General features: G+C 35.0%; 2 protein-coding genes across 10 annotated transcripts; one reads left to right on the forward strand and one right to left on the reverse strand.

Moving 5' to 3' along the window:
• The first annotated feature begins 3,703 nt into the window (after window positions 1-3,703).
• LOC147473396 (uncharacterized) lies at window positions 3,704-7,143 on the forward strand. 9 transcript variants are annotated; one of them, XM_086587516.1, is made up of 6 exons: window positions 3,768-3,843; window positions 4,045-4,217; window positions 5,030-5,205; window positions 5,640-6,020; window positions 6,105-6,221; window positions 6,888-7,143. In XM_086587516.1, the coding sequence occupies exons 4-6, from the start codon at window positions 5,691-5,693 to the stop codon at window positions 6,963-6,965; spliced, it is 525 nt and encodes a 174-aa protein (XP_086443642.1). In that variant the 5' UTR covers window positions 3,768-3,843; window positions 4,045-4,217; window positions 5,030-5,205; window positions 5,640-5,690; the 3' UTR covers window positions 6,966-7,143. The 9 variants fall into 9 exon arrangements, with proteins under 9 accessions (XP_086443638.1, XP_086443642.1, XP_086443639.1 ...); XM_086587512.1 differs by lacking the exon at window positions 5,030-5,205 and having other exon boundaries at window positions 3,704-3,787; window positions 3,871-4,217; XM_086587513.1 differs by lacking the exon at window positions 5,030-5,205.
• A 282-nt stretch (window positions 7,144-7,425) lies between these two features.
• Window positions 7,426-12,395, reverse strand: LOC147473397 (uncharacterized). The gene is made up of 7 exons (XM_086587511.1): window positions 10,683-12,395; window positions 10,446-10,604; window positions 10,157-10,336; window positions 9,893-10,087; window positions 8,915-9,013; window positions 8,169-8,801; window positions 7,426-7,986 (listed from the first exon to the last, which is right to left on the reverse strand). Exons 1-7 carry the CDS (start codon window positions 12,177-12,179, stop codon window positions 7,633-7,635), a joined length of 3,117 nt encoding a protein of 1,038 aa, XP_086443637.1. The 5' UTR covers window positions 12,180-12,395; the 3' UTR covers window positions 7,426-7,632.
• Window positions 12,396-21,833: the final 9,438 nt, after the last annotated feature.

The following is a 21,833-nucleotide window of genomic DNA, read 5'->3' on the forward strand; positions in this document are numbered from 1 at the left end:
TAGAAAGGTTTTCAATACACGATGCAGCTAAGAAGCCAAATACGGTAATTCAAGAAGAAGAACCTATTGTTGCCAGCCTTCAAGTGTTGATTTTGAATCCCAATATTTCTCAAACAAAAGGGAGAAAGAAAAATATGAAAAAGAGTGGTTCAAGTAGATTCAAAAAGCCACTTGAGATCTCCCAGCAAACAACTTTAAGGATATGTGGATGTTGTAAAAAGAGAACTACTCATAACAGAAGAACTTGTCCCAATAATCCAAATAAAAAGAGCAAATGTGCAAATTTACTATAAATTTCTAATTGTTATTCAGTTTTACTCTTCATTGTGGCCTAATTTTTGTTCACTCATTTACAGGGGTAGGTGGTATTGAAGATGCAACAAATATTATTAATAGCGGAGATGCATAGAAGACCCCTTTCTATATTTTGATGACTTGAAAAGGAAGGAGGAGTTAGCACAGAGCATCCAATATGCCTAATCATGAGAGGATTGTGTGATCTAGTCTCACTTTTGTGTACTCAAATAGTTGATTATATATTCTTGGTATTGGCCTTTTGTACTGTGTGGGAGAATTTTGTGATCTCGATCAAATGAATAATAACTCTCAATAGAGCTATTTTATTGCTCCTACATATACAAACAAATGCCCTATTTCTTATATATACACCCATTTATATTTTTTGGTACTCTCAAATTTTGACATCCATAATACATCAGCTTGCGTCGTCAATATAATTTATACTACAATTAAAAGGTCGTTAGCTTTAATAAATACAACAGGAACACCTATATGTAAATAGAAACAACAATATATAGATTACATCAAGAGATCAAAATTTGAGAATCTTGGTGGATTTGAACCACGTACCATCCCTTGACAATTAGGAGACAAATTTCCATTGTCAAGTGCTTTTCCATATAAACTAAAGATCCATTGGTAAATGAACAAGTTCAGTACATGACTCAAATATAACTCAAGATATTAGTTTAACATTTATATAATTTGATCATAATTTTTTTATTTTAGCAAATTAAAGACTTGAGTACACAAGATTAAGAAAAAAGCATCACCTGCGAAAATATCAGCAACACAATGAGCTTAGGGCTATTTGTTTTTTTGGGTTAAGTTATAAGAGGGTCTTATAAGACCATGTGTTATAAGAGGGTCTTATAAGATGGTCTTATAAAGTGGTTTGTTTTTTATTTTAAGTTCCTCTTATAAGCAATTGTAAAAGTAGAAAAAACAAATACATGACATCTTATAGATGGTTATTTGACAAATATAACCCTACTTTACATCACATTTAACTTGAATATATTAATTTGAAACAAACGTATAGTTTGATTTTCGGTTTCAAATCAATTTTGATAATTAGAATATCGATTTTAGAAAACTACCTTAATTGGCGGTGGTGGTAGTAGTGGTCTTAATAGCACGGTGGTGGTGGTAGTGGAGGTGATGATATTGGTTTTAATGGCACGGTGATGGTGGTGGTAATAGAAGTGGTGGATGTCTTAATAGCACGGTGGTGGTGGTGGTGGTGGTAGTGGAGGTAATGATATTGGTCTTAATAGTATGGTGGTAGTGATGGTGGTGGTGGTGGTAGTAGTAGTAGTGGTTTTAATAGCACAGTGATGGTGATGGTGGTGGTAGTGATAGTCTTAATAGTACGGTGGTAGTGGTGGTGGAGGTAATGATGGTGGTGGTGATAGTGGCGGCAGTGGTGGTGGCTAGGGTAATAGAGTTATTTGAAAAATAAGATAATGAAAAAGGAAGAAAAGAGAAATGAGGCTAGGGGTATATGGACGGGGTGTTTGAGTCATTTTTCAAGTTATAAGACCTATAGAATTGAAGTAGATCCAATTTTAGTACTTATAGAAGTTGAGCCTCTTATAAGACATTTCTAGTAGAATGCCTCTTATAAGAGGCAAAAAACAAACCAAAAAAATGTCCAAAATCATTGGGCCACATCTTATAAGAGGTTATAAGACCTCAAGATCTTATAAGAGGCAAAAACAAATAGTCCCTTAGTCAGTTTGACTTCCACACATTTGGCAACCTAATTAAACATCAAAGACAACAGGTCTTAGTACTAGTAGTTTGTGGATGATAAGATTTAACAGATAACTACTTCTGCAGGACAAAACTGTGGAATCCTAAAAGTATTGTCTCTGGTGTTCCACTATGAACAATAGTTAAGTTTATAACATCAAATCTGCATTTACACACACCCCTATTGTCTGTACTTCCATGCTAACAACCAGGTATTAAGTCGCCAACAGGCTACAATAATTCAAGATGGGAAAGCTAAGTACTCTTTATCAATAAATTTCTCTAGTGCGTTCATATAATTAAAGTCAACCTATCGAGAAAATCACTTACAAAACTAGTTAAAAATTATGTTCGTGACAATAATAGCTTACTTGCTCTTTACAAAATAATAATATGGATGGAACTTGGAAGTTTTCCAAAGAATCCAAGCTACGCACCAGCCATCAGCATCGTGTCTTCTTAGATAGTTAAACTACCAAAATCACTTTCAACTCAGTATCCTCTAAATGATTAAGTGCTTTGTCAGGGCAAAACATAAAAAGAGTTTTAGAGTTGTGATGCACGGGAGGTGTACAATTGAGGAATTCCCATATTGGACATCAATAGAATCCACTTTAGGACATTGAAGACTAGGACGTCCCACTCTTCTATATACCTTAACTTTTCTCATTAATTAGAAACCACTCAGGAATTCAAACACCATTCACTTCCTTATCTAAATTTCAAGCAATTGATATCCAAATTTTATGCATTAGTAAGATAAAGGAACGAATAACCAATAATAATTAAAAAACATAAATCATCGCTTAATAAAAAAAAAATCAAAATAAGAGTGTGTTTGTTATGATGGAAAAATTATAGAAAAAAAAAAGGAAAATAAAAATGGTCCATATTTTCCATAGTTTTTAAGGTAGTTTTTAAGGTGTTTGTTTACCCACGGAAAGAAAATTGGTCTTTCCATAGGAAAACAAAATCATGAAAATAGAAAAGATTTTGTGTCTTTAGCAAAAACTGAAAAATTAGACTTACTATCGGTTTTAAAACTTCAAACAAAAAAATTTTTAAAATTTTCGGATATTAATCAGCCCTCTTTAAGGGCTTTGGGTCACTTTTTTTAATAAACTCCAAAATACTTATTCCTTTGAAGTAATAATCCGTATAAGTCAAAAATTTAAAATGCAGTTGATCTAATTTTTTCATTTTTTTGAATTTTTCTTCTTTATTGCATTTAAAATTATTTTAAATCTCCATAAACAAATAATTTACTTTATTATTATTTTCTTTAATAGATATATAAAGAAAAACATAATAGTTTTGGTTAAAGGGTCATGGAAGTTGTTAAACTATTTGTAATATCATAAATTATTTCTATAATAGATTCAAAACAAATATAATATTATCTTTCTTCCATTTTTCATACTTTGTATATGGAAATGAAAATATTGGCTTTTGAACAGTGATGGAGAAATGTTTGAGATTACAAATGTCATTTTTCGACGAAAGGGTGTTTTTGGTTTTACATGGGTATTTTTCTTTAATGGTGTGGAAGGAAACCTTTAGTTTTAGACTTGGCTTGGATGTGAATAAAAATATATAGAAATTGAGAATAATAAGTTCACTATGCGAAAGGAATAAAGTGTTATTTTTAGGAGGATGGAGAAGGTTGACAAGTTTTTGTGGTTGGGTGTTGGAGAAGAAATTATTTTAATTGAAAATATTTTGGGTTTTTCTTGTAAGTTTTAATTTTCTCAACCGAATCTATTTACCGAAAATATCCTTTTAGGATTTGTAGAGCGTTGAGGGAGGACAGAGAAGGGGTAAGTTTTAATTTTCTCAACCGAATCTATTTACCGAAAATATCCTTTTAGGATTTGTAGAGCGTTGAGGGAGGACAGAGAAGGGGTCGGTCATTGGAGAAGAAAGGTTTTGGGTTTTTCCCGTAAGTTTTAATTTCTCAACTGAATCTATTTACCGAAAATATCCTTTTAGGTTTTGTAGAAGGCGTGAAAATAATAATGTAACCGTAGATGGTAATAGAATCTAACGGTATGGATTTGGAGTGAGACTGGAGTCTAAGCGGAGTCTGCCTAACTGGCTCGTAGATAAAAAGAAAAACAGTTGGAAGTTGTGGTACGCGGACATGTCCAAATCCTAAGCACTGGGTAAGCTCCTCCACTCATGCTTCCGCTCGTTATTATCATTAGTTAGGATATTATAGCAAAGAGACCAACGTGAGTGTCTCTGTGTTTTCATTTCTTATAAAGTAGCTAGGTGAGGCCATCAAAATTGTTTACTTAATTTCTTCACAAGGTTAAAGTTCCTCCTCAATTTAGTAACTTATTTATTGTGCTGTTTCTGATTCTTGTTCTTTATTGTTTTATATTTTCATTTTATGAGATGAGAATAAGATACAGATTGGTATGTTCTTTAAAAGTGCTCTTCAGTTCATTTCTTAAGCAATTACGAAATTCATCTGTTACATGTAACGTTCAGTCTGTTTACTTACTTTCAACTGGAATTCCCATCGGTATGTTTCTAGCACACACACCCCATTTTCCTCTTTTTCTTGTCTCAAGATGGGTAGAAGGTGGCCTGGCCGGGGAAGCTAGGGCGCATTAAGATGTATTATAATCATCATTGGTGACAAGAAGCTCGAGTGAGGCCTTTCAGTGGGGGTGATGGCTACATTGTAATTAAAGTGGGTGTTCTGTTTGGTAGTCATCGTAGCAATAATGCCCAATACCACGCTTTCTTCAATGTGCTAATATTCGTTCCCTTCAAACTGATTATTAACCCTTTCAATCGTTCATGATTCTTCTATTCCTCATTTGAGCAATCAAATATAAGTTTGTAATGAAACGGGTTGGTTTGTGAATTCATGTCTAGTAAAGACGAAACATTTTCTCATGCACATCGACATCATACCTAGAGTTTGAGCTGACAACTGTTGTTGACACATATTTTGATGCATTAGAGAAGTCGTCAAGGTGGAATAGGTGAAGGTGTGGCTCTAGAAGTCATGGAGGCACAATACACATGATGCTCCTAGACTAGAGGTTGCTTTGGTTCCTCAAGAGGACAAATTTCAGAGCTCACATTCACTTCTTCTATTTCCAGCAGATAATTAGACCAGGAAGTTTCGTAATGGAGGTAAATATGTATCTACAGTGTAACATTTCCAGTGAAAGAAAACAGAGATACTGAAACTGGAATCAGCTGTTTAATGGCTGTGACTTGTTATTGATTTGGTAGTTAATCTGAACCGATTCAATTTCAGTTCTGCGAGCTTCTTATCGTCGGTGTCTAGCCTAAGTATCTGGTAATGTAATATCAAAGATGCAGAGTTGTAGTCTAGTAAGAGTTTTTTGTTGTAGTGCCTAGAGTAACTTAGGACCCTATAAATAGTTCTCTGAAGTAGTAGTGCCTAGAATAATTTAGGATTCGAAGCATGATCTTCTTGAGTTGTTATTGAGACTTAATAAGTTGGCATCCATGATCCTGAATATATTTAAGAAAAATGGTGTAGACGTAGATCACTTAGGCATTTAACCATGTTTTCTGTTCTATTGTTTCTACTTCATCAGGTGTTGGTCTTCAGGCGAAGTTGAGAATAGAAGACACAAAACACAGCATTCATGGCTGCTTCCACACTGTCTCTAGGCACTTTATTTCCAATCCATGCTTTGCGAAAATTGAACTCCAAGAATTCCAATCCTTCGTTATATTCGAAGAGAACACGGCATGTTCATAAATCAAGGGCACCACAAAAGTTTACTATATTTGCTGTGACTGAAGGTTCGGCAAAGTCTAGCAAGTCGGAAGAGAAAATTCCTTCCTGGGCTCAACCAGATTCCGACGAGCCTCCTCCGTGGGCTCAAGATGAAGGCAAAGAGTCATTACAACAGACGTATGAGGCCCCCTTTTATGTTTACTTGCTTGCTTCAGCAATCACCGCAATAGCTGCAGTATGTATTCCCTCTTTTTATGAGTTCTCCCCGTTCTTCGTTTAGTGTCACATCATTTTTACCGTTTACTTATTTTGACTGCAGATAGGTTCCATATTCGAATTTATAAACCAGAAGCCTGTTTTCGGAGTAGTGAACCCAGACAACATCTTTTATACTCCATTGCTAGGATTCTTTGCCATCACCGGTATTCCTACTTCAGTGCGTTTCTCTATTCTATCTTTTTCAATGTTTTTCTCCCATACCTAGATATTCGACATTAAATGATGATTTAATAAACTCGTTAGTAACTTTAGTTTGTATTCTCAAATGGAAATTTTATTGATAATGAGTTTTAGAAATAATTAGCACATACGTGCAACAAACTGTCCCGCCAAGTCTTTTCTGAATAACAAATCTTATTCTTCTAAAAACAAATTCGTTACTACCAGCCGTCATTACGTTAGTGTTCATAACTTTCTACAATCTCTTAAGTAGCTCAACAGACTATTGTGCCAAGAAACCGAAAGTAGAATAAAACAATGTTGGTTAGTCATACAAGCCTCCTCGTGTTTTTCCATCTTTCCTGCCGCTGCTCTATTTGTTGTTTTTCCTACCAGTTCCCTCAGACCAACTGTAAATTAAGACCTCCGTAGGCCGAAGTGTCGATCTGCCCTCATTCGGAGAGAAAATTAACGGGAGCCTCTTTTATTTGTACCTCAGCCCTCCAAATACATCATATAAGATGTCTCTAACACGATTATGTTGGTATTTGAAATATGGAAATGTCTACAATGTGTTACGAAGTCCCCAAAAACATCTAGTCTATTTATTATTATTTTTTTCTTGTTTTTTTTTATACACCATGGGAGTTTCCACTTTGGACAGGCATTCCTGTGGTTCAAATCTGTTCAAGCAGCTAACAAGGCAGGTGAAGAGCAAGATAGGAAAGACGGCTATCGCTAGACTCGGAGCTTTCATAGAAGCACAACTTTGCCCTATACTCAATATGGATCTATGTTTTTAGCCTATAGAAAGACGTGTTATCAACATTGCAGTTGTATTTTGTTATGGAGTGCAAACTGTGCTGCAATTAAATGATCAATATTCGCGTGAAGAAGGAACACAACTCCATTGCACTTTAGACCCCGAAGTATTCCACTGTTGCTCCTAAGGCATATTCTATCAGGCTCTGCACATGCACCAAAAAGATAACACTAGCCATATTAATGTACTATATAACCAATTTCTGAGAAAGATGGCAATTACAGAAACACCAATTCTGACAATCCATTAAATGTTTAGTTATGACAAACTTTACTGATATATTCTTCCCTTCAGGAAAAACTCACTCATATTACATACTATTGAACGGAAGCAGCATAGTTACTTTCCTCAGCGATAAATAGGAAAGAGTACCAAAACGTAAAGAAAGCTTCTTATGGTATAACTGAGTGTATTAAAGAATAAATTATCAAAAAGTTCTTTCTTCTAAAAAGATAAAAGCACAAAGACGATAAGCTGACATCCAAACATCAGAGCTTCCAAGTATTGTATAAAAGAATGGCCGATATACCTCTGCATTTAAGCGGAACACACCTTAACCTCTAAACCAAGGCATAAAAATCATAATTTAGGAGCCGAAGCTGGGCAACCCATATTTAAAAGAGAAACCAATGTTTCCCACCAAGAATAAGGCAACGACCACCATGACCGCAAGGAGGATCCACATCCATTGTTGCATCCTTTTCTTACCCCGATTCCTTAGAGGTGGAGGGACAACCTTTGGCTTTATCTGCTTTGACATCGCTGATGATTTCTGAGGCCTCTTCACCAGAGTCTTAGACTTCTCTTTGATTTCAAGTTCCTCGGTATTTTCAGGTTCGGTGATTTCTATCCTTGAAGCATACTCTGCATCAATGCCACCACTTGCTGCCTCCACCTTCTCCTTCTTACGCTCCTTCTTCTTTGCTCTTTTCTCTCTTTCCTGCAAAATACACATTCAAGATTCGTGCAAGATGCACATTCAAGATTCGTGCAAGGGGCATAAATGTTCTTTCCAGGAACTACACATTTAGCCAGCTTAGGTAGTACACAGACAATGTGTTGGACCAGTATGACTCTATAAAAATATAGCTTTCACAATTACACTACAAGTGAAGAGACTACCTTCTCTTTGAGCTCTGCATCCTTTTGTGCTCTTAATTCAGCCCTGGCCTGGGCCTTCTCAGCATTGCGTCTTTTCCTCTCCTCTGCCTCCTTTGCCTTGGCCTTCTCCTCCAAACGCCGCTGCTCCTTCAACTTGACTGCCTCTTCTTCTTTCCGCAACTCTTCTACCTTCCTTGCTGATTCCTTTTCCTCCACAGTTTTCTTATCCTCTTCATCATTTTGTTGTCTGTCTTCCCCACCGCTAGAAACAGTCACTATGCCATTTTCCATACCAGCAGATTTGGTTATTGTCTTCACTTTAGCTCTTGGGTATTTGTCTACCATGTGTGCATCAGATTTTGAATCTGCTTTGGGGTTCTTTTCTTCCAACTTCACAACAGAGATCACAGCTTGCCTAACTAATTCTTTTTGTTGTAAAGCTGGAAGTGATGGGATATCTATCTTGTTAGCTGAAGCTAGAGAGCTATCAACTCTTTTATCGAAAGTACTGCGTAGTAAAGGTGGCTCCTCGTCAGGACCCAGTGATCGGCCATCCAGTGTCCTCAGCCTCCGTAGTGTACTCATGGTGTTGCACCTGATGTATTCATTCCGGAACTCATCATTTTTGTTCCATAGTTCCATTACCGTCTCCACCTATATAGCAGATGATATGTTAGTAAATTACCACACATACATTTTGAAAAAAAAGACGACTTTAAACCTGGCACAAACTGGTAAAGAGAAAAATAACAAAATAGACAGCCCACCTGCTTAACACAAAGTAGCTGTAGTGCCTCTTTATCTCCTGCGGATGAATAATCTTCAGCCTGCCTGACATTATCCTTGTACATTCGAAAGTGTTTGTTCTGCCAGTTCAAACAGTCCAAGTCAGACATTAAAGGCTCAAAAGAGCTATAATTTGCTTATTTGCCTTTCATTGGAAGGGCTATACACTTTCATTATCTATTCCTTGTGTTGTACAACCCAGAAAAGGACAAAAATCAACAGTTGGATGAAGGTCTCATTTCTACTCCTTTCAAACAGAATCTAATAGCTAAAGAATTAAAAGGGATATCTCAATCCAAGACTTGCAAATGGATACACAGGAGATGAAGAAAAAAGAAAAAGAAAAATACTCGAGATCATAATTTTAAATAGACAACATGCCCAAAGATAACAAGTATCTGGCATCTCATCACAGATGTATGGAATTGGCTACATAGTCATATAATATGCACAAAGAAGTATTCAAATTTGATCTACTCAAGTGGTTCGACGCATTTGATCTCAACTACTTTCCAAATGCTACTTGTTCTTTCAGGAGCGTTTCATTATGATGGGTCTAGATAAACAAAGTGGCCTAAGTACTAAGTATAGCTCTCAGATGATCTGAAACAATGGGGGATATTTATAAATGATATGAAGCTATGAAAAGGGAGGGCAGCTAATCCTGGAAAAATCAGTAATCCAATTGCCAACTCAGAGATTTTTTTCAACCCAAAACTTGAAACTGATTCCTGAATGCCCATCAAACACATTATGATGGATCATCCAGAAAGTTTCATTTTTCTCGGAAGCCTCTGGAACACTCAAATATTCTCTTGCATGTTATCTGAATTCAAGCATGACAACAATCTAAAATGTGGATTACTATAAGAAAACAATCCATCTGTACCTTCTGCAGTTGTTTCCCTAACCATATAATTGTCTACATACAACACGAGAGAATGCACAAGAGTACTTACTTTCTCGTACAATTGCTTCTTAAGATTCTGTAACTGCATATAAGCTTCTTGGCGAAGATCATCAGCAGCTCTGAACTGAGCTTGCAATTCCTTTAGCTTCTCATTTTCATCAAAATATATCTTCCAGGCAGCTTTAGTTATCCCCTCCTCTCGAATAACCTCATTTCTGCACGATCCCATCTCCTGCTTGAGAAACTATGAGCATGGAAAAAACTGGTTAGCATCTCAATAAAAACAACAGTAATAACAACCAAGTATTAGTACCTTGAAATGCTCCTCTACTTTCACTCTCTCCTCAGGATTCGGCTGAAGTTCAGCCTGTTGACCCAAACTAGAAGAGAGTTGCTCACGCAGATGCTTCAATTGTTTGATCTCTCGTATCAATTGTTTTTCTTCTTTTAAGGACACGGTTTCATGCTCTATTCTGTGCTCCATATTGTGTACCTGTTATTCAATGATAAAAGTCAAGATAACTACAGATATGTCGGGGAAAAAAATAAAAACTAAACACAATCAACATACGTTGTCATTGGGTGAACAATTAATGACTTACCCTATCATCAATATCTCCAATTGAATTTGCATTTTTCACTCTGTTAATCACAGATTGAACAGAATCCATTTCCCGACGTTTGGCATTCAAAGCCTCCCTAGCACCTCTCTCTTCTGACCTTGCAGCTTCAAATTTCTCACGATATTCGCCACAAGTAGCCTAAATCATAGATATTCCAACAGTTAATACTTAAACATACTATATATAAAACAAAATATTACATTTCAAAGTGCTCACCCTTTTCAATTGGATTATTGATCTTATATCATCCCTATTGCGAGTCTTCTCGTCAACCTGTCCCTGAGCAAGTTCAATCTGACTTTTAAGTTTATCATCGATATATCGAGGAACTCGAACCAAGAATCGGAATGGACTTTTCTCTACTTCGTTATCCACTTTCATGGCCTCTTCTGGTAAAGGTGATAAGGACTCATTGCTATCAATTGCTTCAATGCCCTCACCTTGACAGATTGATTTACCAATGCTATCTCTAGTAACAGTGTGGTCTCCTGCATCTTCAATACTTTTAACATTGTTGACGTGATCAGGCTTGCTATCACCACTTACAATTGGACCATTTGAAGCGACGGATTCTAGTCTCCCGATGCCAGCACTAGATGCTTCCCCTTTGCTTGGAGAACTGTGTCCACCCCCAGATTCTGAGTCGTCAACTGGATCAGCAGGCAAGTTACTGCTACTCCCACTGAAACCATTTGTAGCTTCAGCGTCTGTCTCCAAATCATGGTCAGGAATAGCTGGTATGCTTTGGTGCCCTTCAATGGATACATTGCTGACTCTGGTTTCTGAATCTACAAAATCAGCAGACCACGTAGACACACTTTCATCTCTTTCGGCATAGACTTTAACATCTTGTGATACTAGATCTGCACAGGCAACAGGAGCAGCTGACGAGCCTTGTGCATTTTCAGCAGATATATCTTTGGCATCTGTCTCAGGTTTGGATGCCAATCTGGTGTTTTGAAAATAGTCTTTTGCATTTGGGGGCACGGATTGGAGGTCATCAGTAGGGCACACTGATTCGCTTTCCTTGTCATTTTCGGAAACAGGCAATTCAACAGGACAACTGGTGAAGCCATTTGTAGCTTCTATTTCTACTTGATTATCGTCTGATGGGCAGGAATGCATTCCTGAATTTAGATTTTCTGTTTCAAGGTGCATACAAGGTTCGGGATTGACAGCCTGTGTAGGTGTAAACTGAGTGTGTTGAGCGGATGGGTCTAAGTTACTATGTTCCTCAATCTCTCCACCATTATTATTGAGTTGATGAGATTCAGATTCCTCCCCTGCTTCTTCAGTGGTATCTAGAATCTGAGAAGCTTCTTCGGACTCTAATTCAGAATCTAGAAATTTAGCTTGATCCTGGTCTTCCTCAGGAGTCATAGGGGGTTGTGCTAATTTGGTTTCGTCGTGAGATTCATTCAATATTATTGTATCATGTTCTGTAATTTCTTCTCCCATTGCCTCAGTTTTGTAATTTGGAGCTTGAGCATTGGCATCCACCTCCTCGTGGTCGTGGTGAGTTGGAGCGTCGGCATTAATGGTTACCTGTACAGATTCATGAGTAGTAGGTTTGGGATCTGTGTGAACAGGAGGAGGATCATTAACCACAAAGACGTAAGATGCATCGTCATCGGCAAGAGGAATGCCATTGCAATCACCACCGACGACTGGATCGTCACTGTTATTCTTGGCCTCCTCCAAATTGCTCGCCATTTTAGATAAATAAAGGGAATTGGGAGAGAGATTCGTGGGATCAAACTGAATTCCCCGGATCAGATACGAGGCAATGAATTTTTAGATCACAAGAACAACTATTTATTTATTTATATTTAGTAAAGAGGGAAACTCTCTCTCTCTTTTCTGTTTCAAGTTTTTCAACTTATTATAAATAATAAAAGATAAAAGAAAAATACATCGTAGGACACACCCAGAGATTGACGAATTTTTTTCTTGTTTTTAATCGGATGGATTAGCTGTAGTACTAGAGGTAATTACATTATCAGTTTTATTACGGTACCCAGCTCACTAATTACACTCTCTACTGCTTATCTATTCCGCGTTTTCCATTGCTGGCTCAGTTTTCCGGAAGTGGGACCAGCTTAGACACTTTGGTAGTAGCCACTAGCCAGTAGCCAAATTTTCTTGCCGATGGTTTCTCTCGCTCTAGGCCAGTTAGTTTCCTTTTGAATAACGGGACGGGACCAATTATGCCAAAAGGAGGGGTGGAAAAGAAAACGTTCATGGCCGTTATCAATCACTGCCACTGCCACTAGTATGATGCTAGCTGCAGAAACATGTGTTTTAGTGCATGTGAGAGTAACACGCCTAACAAAAAATATCGAGACAGGTATAAAAGGTTTATTTATTTATTTATTTTTTTGCCAAGCATATTTTAAATGAGATCAATAACTCTTTGATGCTGGCGGGGTTCGACTCCCAGACTTATGGTATTATCACCCAAAAATTTTACCAAATTTACTAGTCACCACCTGCCACAGCTATAAAAAGTAGGGAACCCTATCCTTACAATACGATATATATTAGGATATTTGATAAAAGCAGCAAATGAAATTTAATAATTCAAATAGGGGCAAGAACGTACTAAAAAAATGACCAAGAGATTAGAAAAAATAAAATAAAAACCACTATTGTAAGATGGTAGATAAAGATCGCGATTTTTTAAGTAGTTTAGATTAGTCTCCGATTTTTTCAAAAAAACGTAAAAAGTCTCTGAATTGACAAGTTACCGAAATTCAAAACGAATAAATAATAAAAACGGTAAAAGTCTCTGAATTCTCCATGTTTAGTGATTTTTTTGATAATGGATAGTTTTCTATTAATTTTTTTAATATTTAACTTTCTAAATTGCAATTATTTGGAGGATATTGTAAAATATAACAAAACTTTACATATATATTTGTAAATTTTGAATTTGATATATGCTCGAAATAACTTTGACATGATGCACAATCATGCACTGCATACTATTTTATGTTTTAATTATTTATGACTTTTCCGATTTTTTTTAACGAATTTGTACGAATTAACGATTTCTTCTTTGTCGAATTGATGCTGAATTCCGAATTTGTGACTATGGTTTAGATTTGCTTGAAGGACCCCACCCCACCAAAAGGATAAGCGTGAAAGAGAGATATAGAGATGGGCGCTTTCGATTTGTTTCTAGAAAGCGTCAAATACTTCCCTCCTTCATAATGTCAACATCCATCCACTAGGTTTTCACCTGTCATCAACCCACATCAACATCAACATCTATATCCATGTCTCATTCCTGTATTTTTCTCCTACTAGTGTTGTAATCACTGTTCTAAACATCTGTCTAGGCGGTGCCCAATTGACTCGCCTATGCCTAAGTTGGTTCAAAAAGCGGTATAGGCGGGTTAGGCATACTAATCGGCCTCTAGGCGGTCCAATTAATCGGGCTAGGCGGTCTAATTGGCTCAATTTTTATTTTACTTTTATTTTTTTTCAAAAAATAATTAAATGTCGAAAATAAAAAACCTATGAAGACTTAAGATTTAAATGAGTTTAAAAAACTAGAGCCCAATGTAAATTCTATGCCACTATAAGGTAGAAAATGTTGTTTTATATGAAGTCGCTCTTTGGTCTCTCTATTCAACTCGTGCAAATCACTTATCACATTTTTCAACTATTACGCCATTTTGTAGTAAGTACTTTTGTTTGTGTTTATTTTTTGAATTATAGTAAATATTTGATTTATTTACTTATTGTAGTATAGTGTACGTGTGCACGACTATATTATAATATAATATATTTATTAGGAAACCCCCCCCCCGCCTAGGTGCTAGGTGCTCACCCACAGTCCGACTACTGCCTAGCATCTTTTAGAACATTGGTTGTAATTATGTGCCTGCCTCCTCTAACCCAAAGCCTTTTCGGGCTCCGGCCTTATTTTTCTAGCTCAACTTGTTCCCATGCATGACCCAGTCACAAGTCCCATACAATCTTCGATTTTAGATATTTCCAATGGGTATCCGATTACCCGAAGCCGAACCGGAATTAAAACCGTTTATTATAATTTTGATATATAAAGTTTAGTATTATATTACACTAAATAAATGCAAACCCAAACATTATAATACATATAGTTTTTTTAGGTGTAAAAGTCTACTAAATATATTGGGGTAGCATAATAGTGAATGTATGTTATTAAATGCATGTTTTGTAACATTACATTGAACATGTGTATTATAAATATTAATAATAATGTCAACGACTATACGCACGTATACTATGAATTAATTAATACACTATATTAATTAACAAGCTAAGGGCAGTAAACGCTATTAACAAGCAAGAGAAGCCCCCTTGGTACTGCCTGGATTTAGTCACTGCCATTCAAAGTTTGAGTCTCCTCTTTGAGTACATCTTCTTCAGTCATGTAGTACGAGAGATGAATAGGGCAACATACTATTTGGCTTCTATTAGTCCATCACAGGATGCACATAATGTAATGTCTTTTTTCTTTGTTTCACCCCTTGATCAGTCCCTTCATAGTATTGTGGAAGAGGATGCTCAAGGAACAAACTATGTAAGAGTTTCTTAAGCAATACAACAGGTGAGGGCCTGCCAATCCTTAGCTTAACTTAAAAAAAAAAAAAAATTAATACAATGTATATATTAACTAATAAACGTGTACATTATAATATTTATATAAGTGCACTCGATATATAGACATTATATTGTTACATGGCTTTGATAAAATTCAATATATACAATCCTTAATTATGCTCTCACTTATTATACTACTTACTCAAGTTCATAGATTGCCTCAATTACAATGCCCGTTGGGCCATCAAAAGTGAAGCTTTGCTGGAACAATGTCATATCGAGCTCTCCATGTCAATCAGCAGATAGTATATGATAATATCTTGTAGCTAATCCATAGCGTTGACTATTCATATGGCAATGCCTGAAGGTTAAGCAAACTATTTATAATGAGAATATAAAGTTTAAAGGTATACTCAAGATAGATTTATTGTTAAATAATATAATACCTTAGCAAAAGTAACTGCATTTTCTTGTGAATTAGGTAAAAGTTTGAATCTAGATATTATAGACATGACTGCAAAACCCACACAACTAAGCCAGGGTTTTGAAATAACCCAAATAGCTTTAAGGTTGCTCCGAATGGTATACTCTGAAAGCTAAATGAGTTCATGGAACTTCATTTTTTTTTTTTTTTAAATTTTTTTTTTAAATTTTTTTTAAAGTAGAAATTTTATTAATAACGATAACGAATTTTACAAATAATTAGGACAAGAGTGCAACAAGTTGCGCCGCAAAGTCCTTTATGAATATCAAATCCTATCATACTAAAAACAAACTCGTTAGGACCAACTGTCATAACATTACTGTCCATAACTTTCTGAAGTCTCTTGAGGAGCTCAACAGATTGTTGTTCCAAGAAATCGAAAGTGTCGAAACTAAACGAAATGAAACAATGTTGGTTAGCCCTGCAAGTTTCCTCATGCTTCTCCATTTTCCCTGTCGCTGCTCTCTTAGCTGTTTCTCCCACCTCAATGCCACCATTCCCCAACCCTACCAAAGGAGAGACTCCATTAGTTACATCCACACATGCATGTTTTCCCTCAGACCAACTGTAAATCAAGACATCCGCAGGGCGAAATGTCGATTTGCCCTCATTCGGATCAGTGAGAAAGTTCATAGGAGCTTCTTTCTTGACTTGTACTCCAGCCCTCCAAAATGCATCACACAAAATGTCTCTAACATGATCATGTCGGTATTTAAAACCAGAAAAATATCTACAATATGCTGCATGGTCTCCATAAGTATCTAATCTACTCCTTTTGAATACAGGGCAAAGACCACCATCAGAGTACAGATGAATCATAAGACGGTATCAGAGAATGGCATGATACTCCACCTGTGACATACGTTGTCCAAGTCCCTCCATCGGAATAGCAAGTAGAAAATCTTTTGCATGTTTCGACTGCAAACATCCAATGATTGCTTTCTGACGACCAGATAACTCAAACTCCCTATCAAGACTAACATCGATCTTACCATAGAAAGCTTCCGCCAAAACTTTTTGTGGTTTTGAGGGGACGGTAGCGTTCACAGCCATAGAATCATGGTCAAAATCGGGAAGACAGAGACGCAATGCACTGGTAGCATCATCAAGGATCTCACCCATAGGCAGTGGACCACAACTCCTAAAAATGTAGTTCCGAAGCTCTAAAGTCTGAAAACGGGAGGCCAGAAACGCAAAAGCAGAGACATTAAATGCCCAATAGATACCTAACCTACCAAAGCATAATGGAAGCGTCGATAAACACCATTACAAATCCCCAAAGCAAGAGCGTAATGGATTTTTTTTCTTTATAGTATATACTCTTTGAATAAAAAAAATGATTTTTTTAGTAGTATATACTCTTCGAATAAAATAAAATGTGTGTGTGTGTGTGTGTTTTTTGGTAGTATATACTTCTCGAATAAAAGAAAGTTTTTTTTTTTTTTTTTTTTTTTTTGTAGTATATACTCTTCGAATAAAAGAAAGTTTTTGTTGTTGTTGTTGTTGTTGTTGTTGTAGTATAATAGTATATATATACTCTTCAAATAAAAAAATGTTTTTTTTCTTTATTTTTTTATTTTTAAGTGGAAATTTTATTCATAATGATAATGAATTATACAAATAATTAAGACCAACGTGCAACAAGCAGCGCCGCAAGTCATTTCTGAATAGCAAATCATATCCTTCTAAAAACAAACTCATTAGAACCAGCTGTCACAACATTAGTGTCCATAACTTTCTGAAGTCTCTTGAGGAGCTCAACAGATTGTTGTTCCAAGAAACTGAAAGTGTCGAAACTAAACGGAATGAAACAATGTTGGTTAATCTTGCAATCTTCTTCATGCTTCTCCATTTTCCCTATCGTTGCTCTCCCACCATTTCCCAACCCTACCAACGGAGAGACTCCAGTTACATCCACACATGTATGTTTTCCCTCAGACCAACTATAAATCAAGACATCCGTAGGGCGAAGTGCCAATCTGCCTTCATTCGGATCAGTGAGAAAGTTAACAGGAGCTTCTTTCTTCACTTGTACTCCAGCCTTCCAAAATGCATCACACTGTCTCTAACATGATCATGTAGGTATTTTAAACATGAAAAATGTCTACAATGTGCTGCATGGTCTCCATAAGCATTTAATCTACTCTTTTTGCATATAGGGGAGAGGCCACCATCAGAGTACAGAGGAATCATAATACGGTATCGGAGAATTATTTTTATTTTTATTTTTTTGTTTTTGTAGTGGATAATCTACGAAAAAAAGAAAATGATGATGTTGTTCCTTTTTTTAGTATATACTCTTCGAATAAAAGAAAATATTGTTGTTGTTGTTGTTATTTTTTTTTTTTTTTATTTATAGTATATACTCTTCAAATAAAAGAAAATGTTTTTTTTTTTTTGTAGTATATTCTCTTCGAATAAAAGAAAATGTTGGTTTTGTTGTTGTTTTTAAGTTGAAATTTTATTTATAATGATAACAAGTTTTACAAATAATTAGGACAAGCGTGCAACAAGCTGTGACGCAAGTCCTTTCTGAACTGCAAATCCTATCCTCCTTAATACAAACTAGTTAGAACCAACTGTCATTAGGTTGTAGTCCATAACTATCTGCAATCACTTAAGGCTTAACAGATTGTTGTGCCAAGAAACCAACAGTGTCAAAACTGAATGGAATGAAACAATGCTGGTTAACTCTAAAAGCCTCCTCGTGTTATCACACAATAGGAAAGAGAAAGCACATAAATTGAGGCATGTGCTTTTGTCTGAACACTCTTATGTGGTATGTCCGTGAAAACTTAAGTTTTTCAATATGGGTTTTTTAACTTCAGATTTCCTAGATGAAGATCGTGACTTTGTAATGAGGTAGAACATATGCAAGAATGTTTCACAAGGTAGTTAGACCAACACGTATATTTTAAATTGATGGCGCAAACTTCAATAGTGGAAGTTGTTTGGAGATTTTAGAGTAGTGCACGCGACTGTATTTGAGCAGAATAAGTTCAATTAGCTTTGCTTTTGTGAGTTTTTTATTTGTCTTATTTTTATAGGGTTTTATTTTTTTATTTTTTTTTTTTTGTAGTGGATAATCTACGAAAAAAAGAAAATTATGATGTTGTTTGTTTTTTTGTTTTTTTTTTTTTTTTTTTTTAGTTTTTTTTAGTATATACTCTTCAAATAAAAGAAAAATGTTGTTGTTGTTGTTGTTGTTGTTATTTTTTTATTTTTTTTATTTATAGTATATACTCTTCAAATAAAAGAAAATGTTTTTTTTTTGTATATTCTCTTCGAATAAAAGAAAATGTTGGTTTTGTTGTTGTTTTTAAGTGGAAATTTTATTTATAATGATTACAAATTTTACAAATAATTAGGACAAGCGTGCAACAAGCTGTGACGCAAGTCCTTTCTGAACTGCAAATCCTATCCTCCTGAATACAAACTCGTTAGAACCAACTGTCATTAGGTTGTAGTCCATAACTATCCGCAAGAATCACTTAAGGAGCTTAACAGATTGTTGTGCCAAGAAACCAACAAATTGTTCAAAACCGAACGGAATGAAACAATGTGGTTAACTCTAAAAGCCTCCTCGTGTTATCACATAACAGGAAAGAGAAAGAGAAAGCACATAAAATAAGATATGTGCTTTTGTCTGAACACTCTTACGTGGTATGTGCGTGAAAACTTAATTTTTTCAAGATGAGTTTTTTAACTTCAGATTTCCTAGATGAAGATCGTGCCTTTGTAATGAGGTAGAACATATGGAAGAATGTTTCACAAGGTAATTAGACCAACATGTATATTTTAAATTGATGGCGCAAACTTCAATAGTGGAAGTTGTTTGGAGCTTTTAGAGTAGTGCACGCGACTGTATTTGAGCAGAATAAGTTCAGTTAGCTTTGCTTTTGTGTGTTTTTATTTGTCTTATTTTTATGGGGTTTAACTTTTAGTATTTTTTTTTTTGTAGTGGATAATCTACGAAAAAAAAAAAAAAATGATGTTTTTTTTTTTTTTTTTTTTTTTGTTTTTTTTGTAGTATATACTCTTAGAAAAAAAAAAAAAATGTTGTTGTTGTTGTTGTTGTTGTTTTTTTTTTTTTTTTTTTTATGTATAGTATATACTGTTCAAATAAAAGAAAATGTTTTTTTTTTGTATATATTCTCTTGAATAAAAGAAAATGTTGGTTTTGTTGTTGTTTTTTTAAGTGGAAATTTTATTTATAATGATAACAAATTTTACAAATAATTAGGACAAGCGTGCAACAAGATGTGCGGACAAGTCCTTTCTCGAATCGCAAATCCTATCCTCCGTAATACAAACTCGTTAGAACCAAACCATCATTAGGTTGTAGTCCATAACTATCTCCGCAATCACTTAAGGAGATTTTAACAGATTGTTGTGCCAAGAAACCAACAAAGGTCGAAACCGAACGGAATGAAACAATGCTTTGGTTAACTCTCTAAAGCCTCCTCGTGTTTATCACACAATAGAAAGAGAAAGCACATAAAATAAGACATGTGCTTTTGTCCAACACTCTTACGGTGGTATGTCCGCGTGAAAACTTAATTTTTTTTCAAGATGGGTTTTTAACTTCAGATTTCCTAGATGAAGATCGTGACTTTGTAATGAGGTAGAACATATGGAAGAATGTTTCACAAGGTAGTTAGACCAACATGTATATTTTAAATTGATGGCTAAACTTCAATAGTGGAAGTTGTTTGGAGCTTTTTAGAGTAGTGCACGCTGACCAGATTTTGAGCAGTAATAAGTTCAGTTAGCTTTGCTTTTGTGAGTTTTTTATTTGTCTTATTTTTATAGGGTTTTATTTTTTATTTTTTTTTTTTGTTTTTGTAGTGGATAATCTAAAAAAAAAAAGAAAATTATGATGTTGTTTTTTTTTTTTTTTTTTTTTTTTTTTTTTTTTTTAGTATATACTCTTCAAATAAAAGAAAATGTTGTTGTTGTTGTTGTTGTTTTTTTTTATTTTTTTTATTTATAGTATATACTCTTCAAATAAAAGAAAATGTTTTTTTTGTTGTATATTCTCTTCGAATAAAAGAAAATGTTGGTTTTGTTGTTATTTTTTAGTTGAAATTTTATTTATAATGATAACAAGTTTTACAAATAATTAGGACAAGTGTGCAACAAACTGTGACGCAAGTCCTTTCTGAACTGCAAATTCTATCCTCCTTAATACAAACTCGTTAGAACCAACTGTCATTAGGTTGTAGTCCATAACTATCTGCAATCACTTAAGGTGCTTAACAGATTGTTGTGCCAAGAAACCAACAGTGTCGAAACTGAACGGAATGAAACAATGATGGTTAACTCTACAAGCCTCCTCGTGTTATCACACAATAGGGAAGAGAAAGTACATAAAATAAGACATGTGCTTTTGTCTGAACACTCTTACGTGGTATGTACGTGAAAACTTAATTTTTTCAAGATGGGTTTTTAACTTCAGATTTCCTAGATGAAGATCGTGACTTTGTAATGAGGTAGAACATATGGAAGAATGTTTCACAAGGTAGTTAGACCAACATGTATATTTTAAATTGATGGCTAAAACTTCAATAGTGGAAGTTGTTTGGAGCTTTTTTAGAGTAGTGCACGCCGATCAGATTTTGAGCGTAATAAGTTCAATTAGCTTTGCTTTTTGTGAGTTTTTATTTGTCTTATTTTTATGGGTTTTATTTTTTTTTTTTTTTTTTGTTTTTGTAGTGGATAATCTATGAAAAAAAAAAAATGATGATGTTTTTTTTTTTTTTTTTTTTTTTTTTTTTTTTTATATTTTTTTTTTTTTTTTTTTTAGAATAAAAAAACTCTTCAAAATGTTGTTGTTGTTGTTGTTGTTTTTTTTTTTTTTTTTTTATTTATAGTATATACTCTTCAAATAAAAAAAAATGTTTTTTTTTTGTGTATATTCTCTTCGAATAAAAGAAAATGTTGGTTTTGTTGTTGTTTTTTAGTGGAAATTTTATTTATAATGATTACAAATTTTACAAATAATTAGGACAAGCGTGCAACAAGCTGTGACGCAAGTCCTTTCTGAACTGCAAATCCTATCCTCCTGAATACAAACTCGTTAGAACCAACTGTCATTAGGTTGTAGTCCATAACTATCTGCAATCACTTAAGGAGCTTAACAGATTGTTGTGCCAAGAAACCAACAGTGTCAAAACTGAACGGAATGAAACAATGTTGGTTAACTCTAAAGCCTCTCGGTTATCACACAAAATAGAAAGAGAAAGCACATAAAATAAGACATGTGCTTTTGTCCGAAACACTCTTTACGTGGT

Source organism: Coptis chinensis, unplaced genomic scaffold, assembly GCF_015680905.1.
Source record: "Coptis chinensis isolate HL-2020 unplaced genomic scaffold, ASM1568090v1 utg2617_pilon_pilon, whole genome shotgun sequence".
Lineage (NCBI taxonomy): Eukaryota > Viridiplantae > Streptophyta > Magnoliopsida > Ranunculales > Ranunculaceae > Coptis > Coptis chinensis.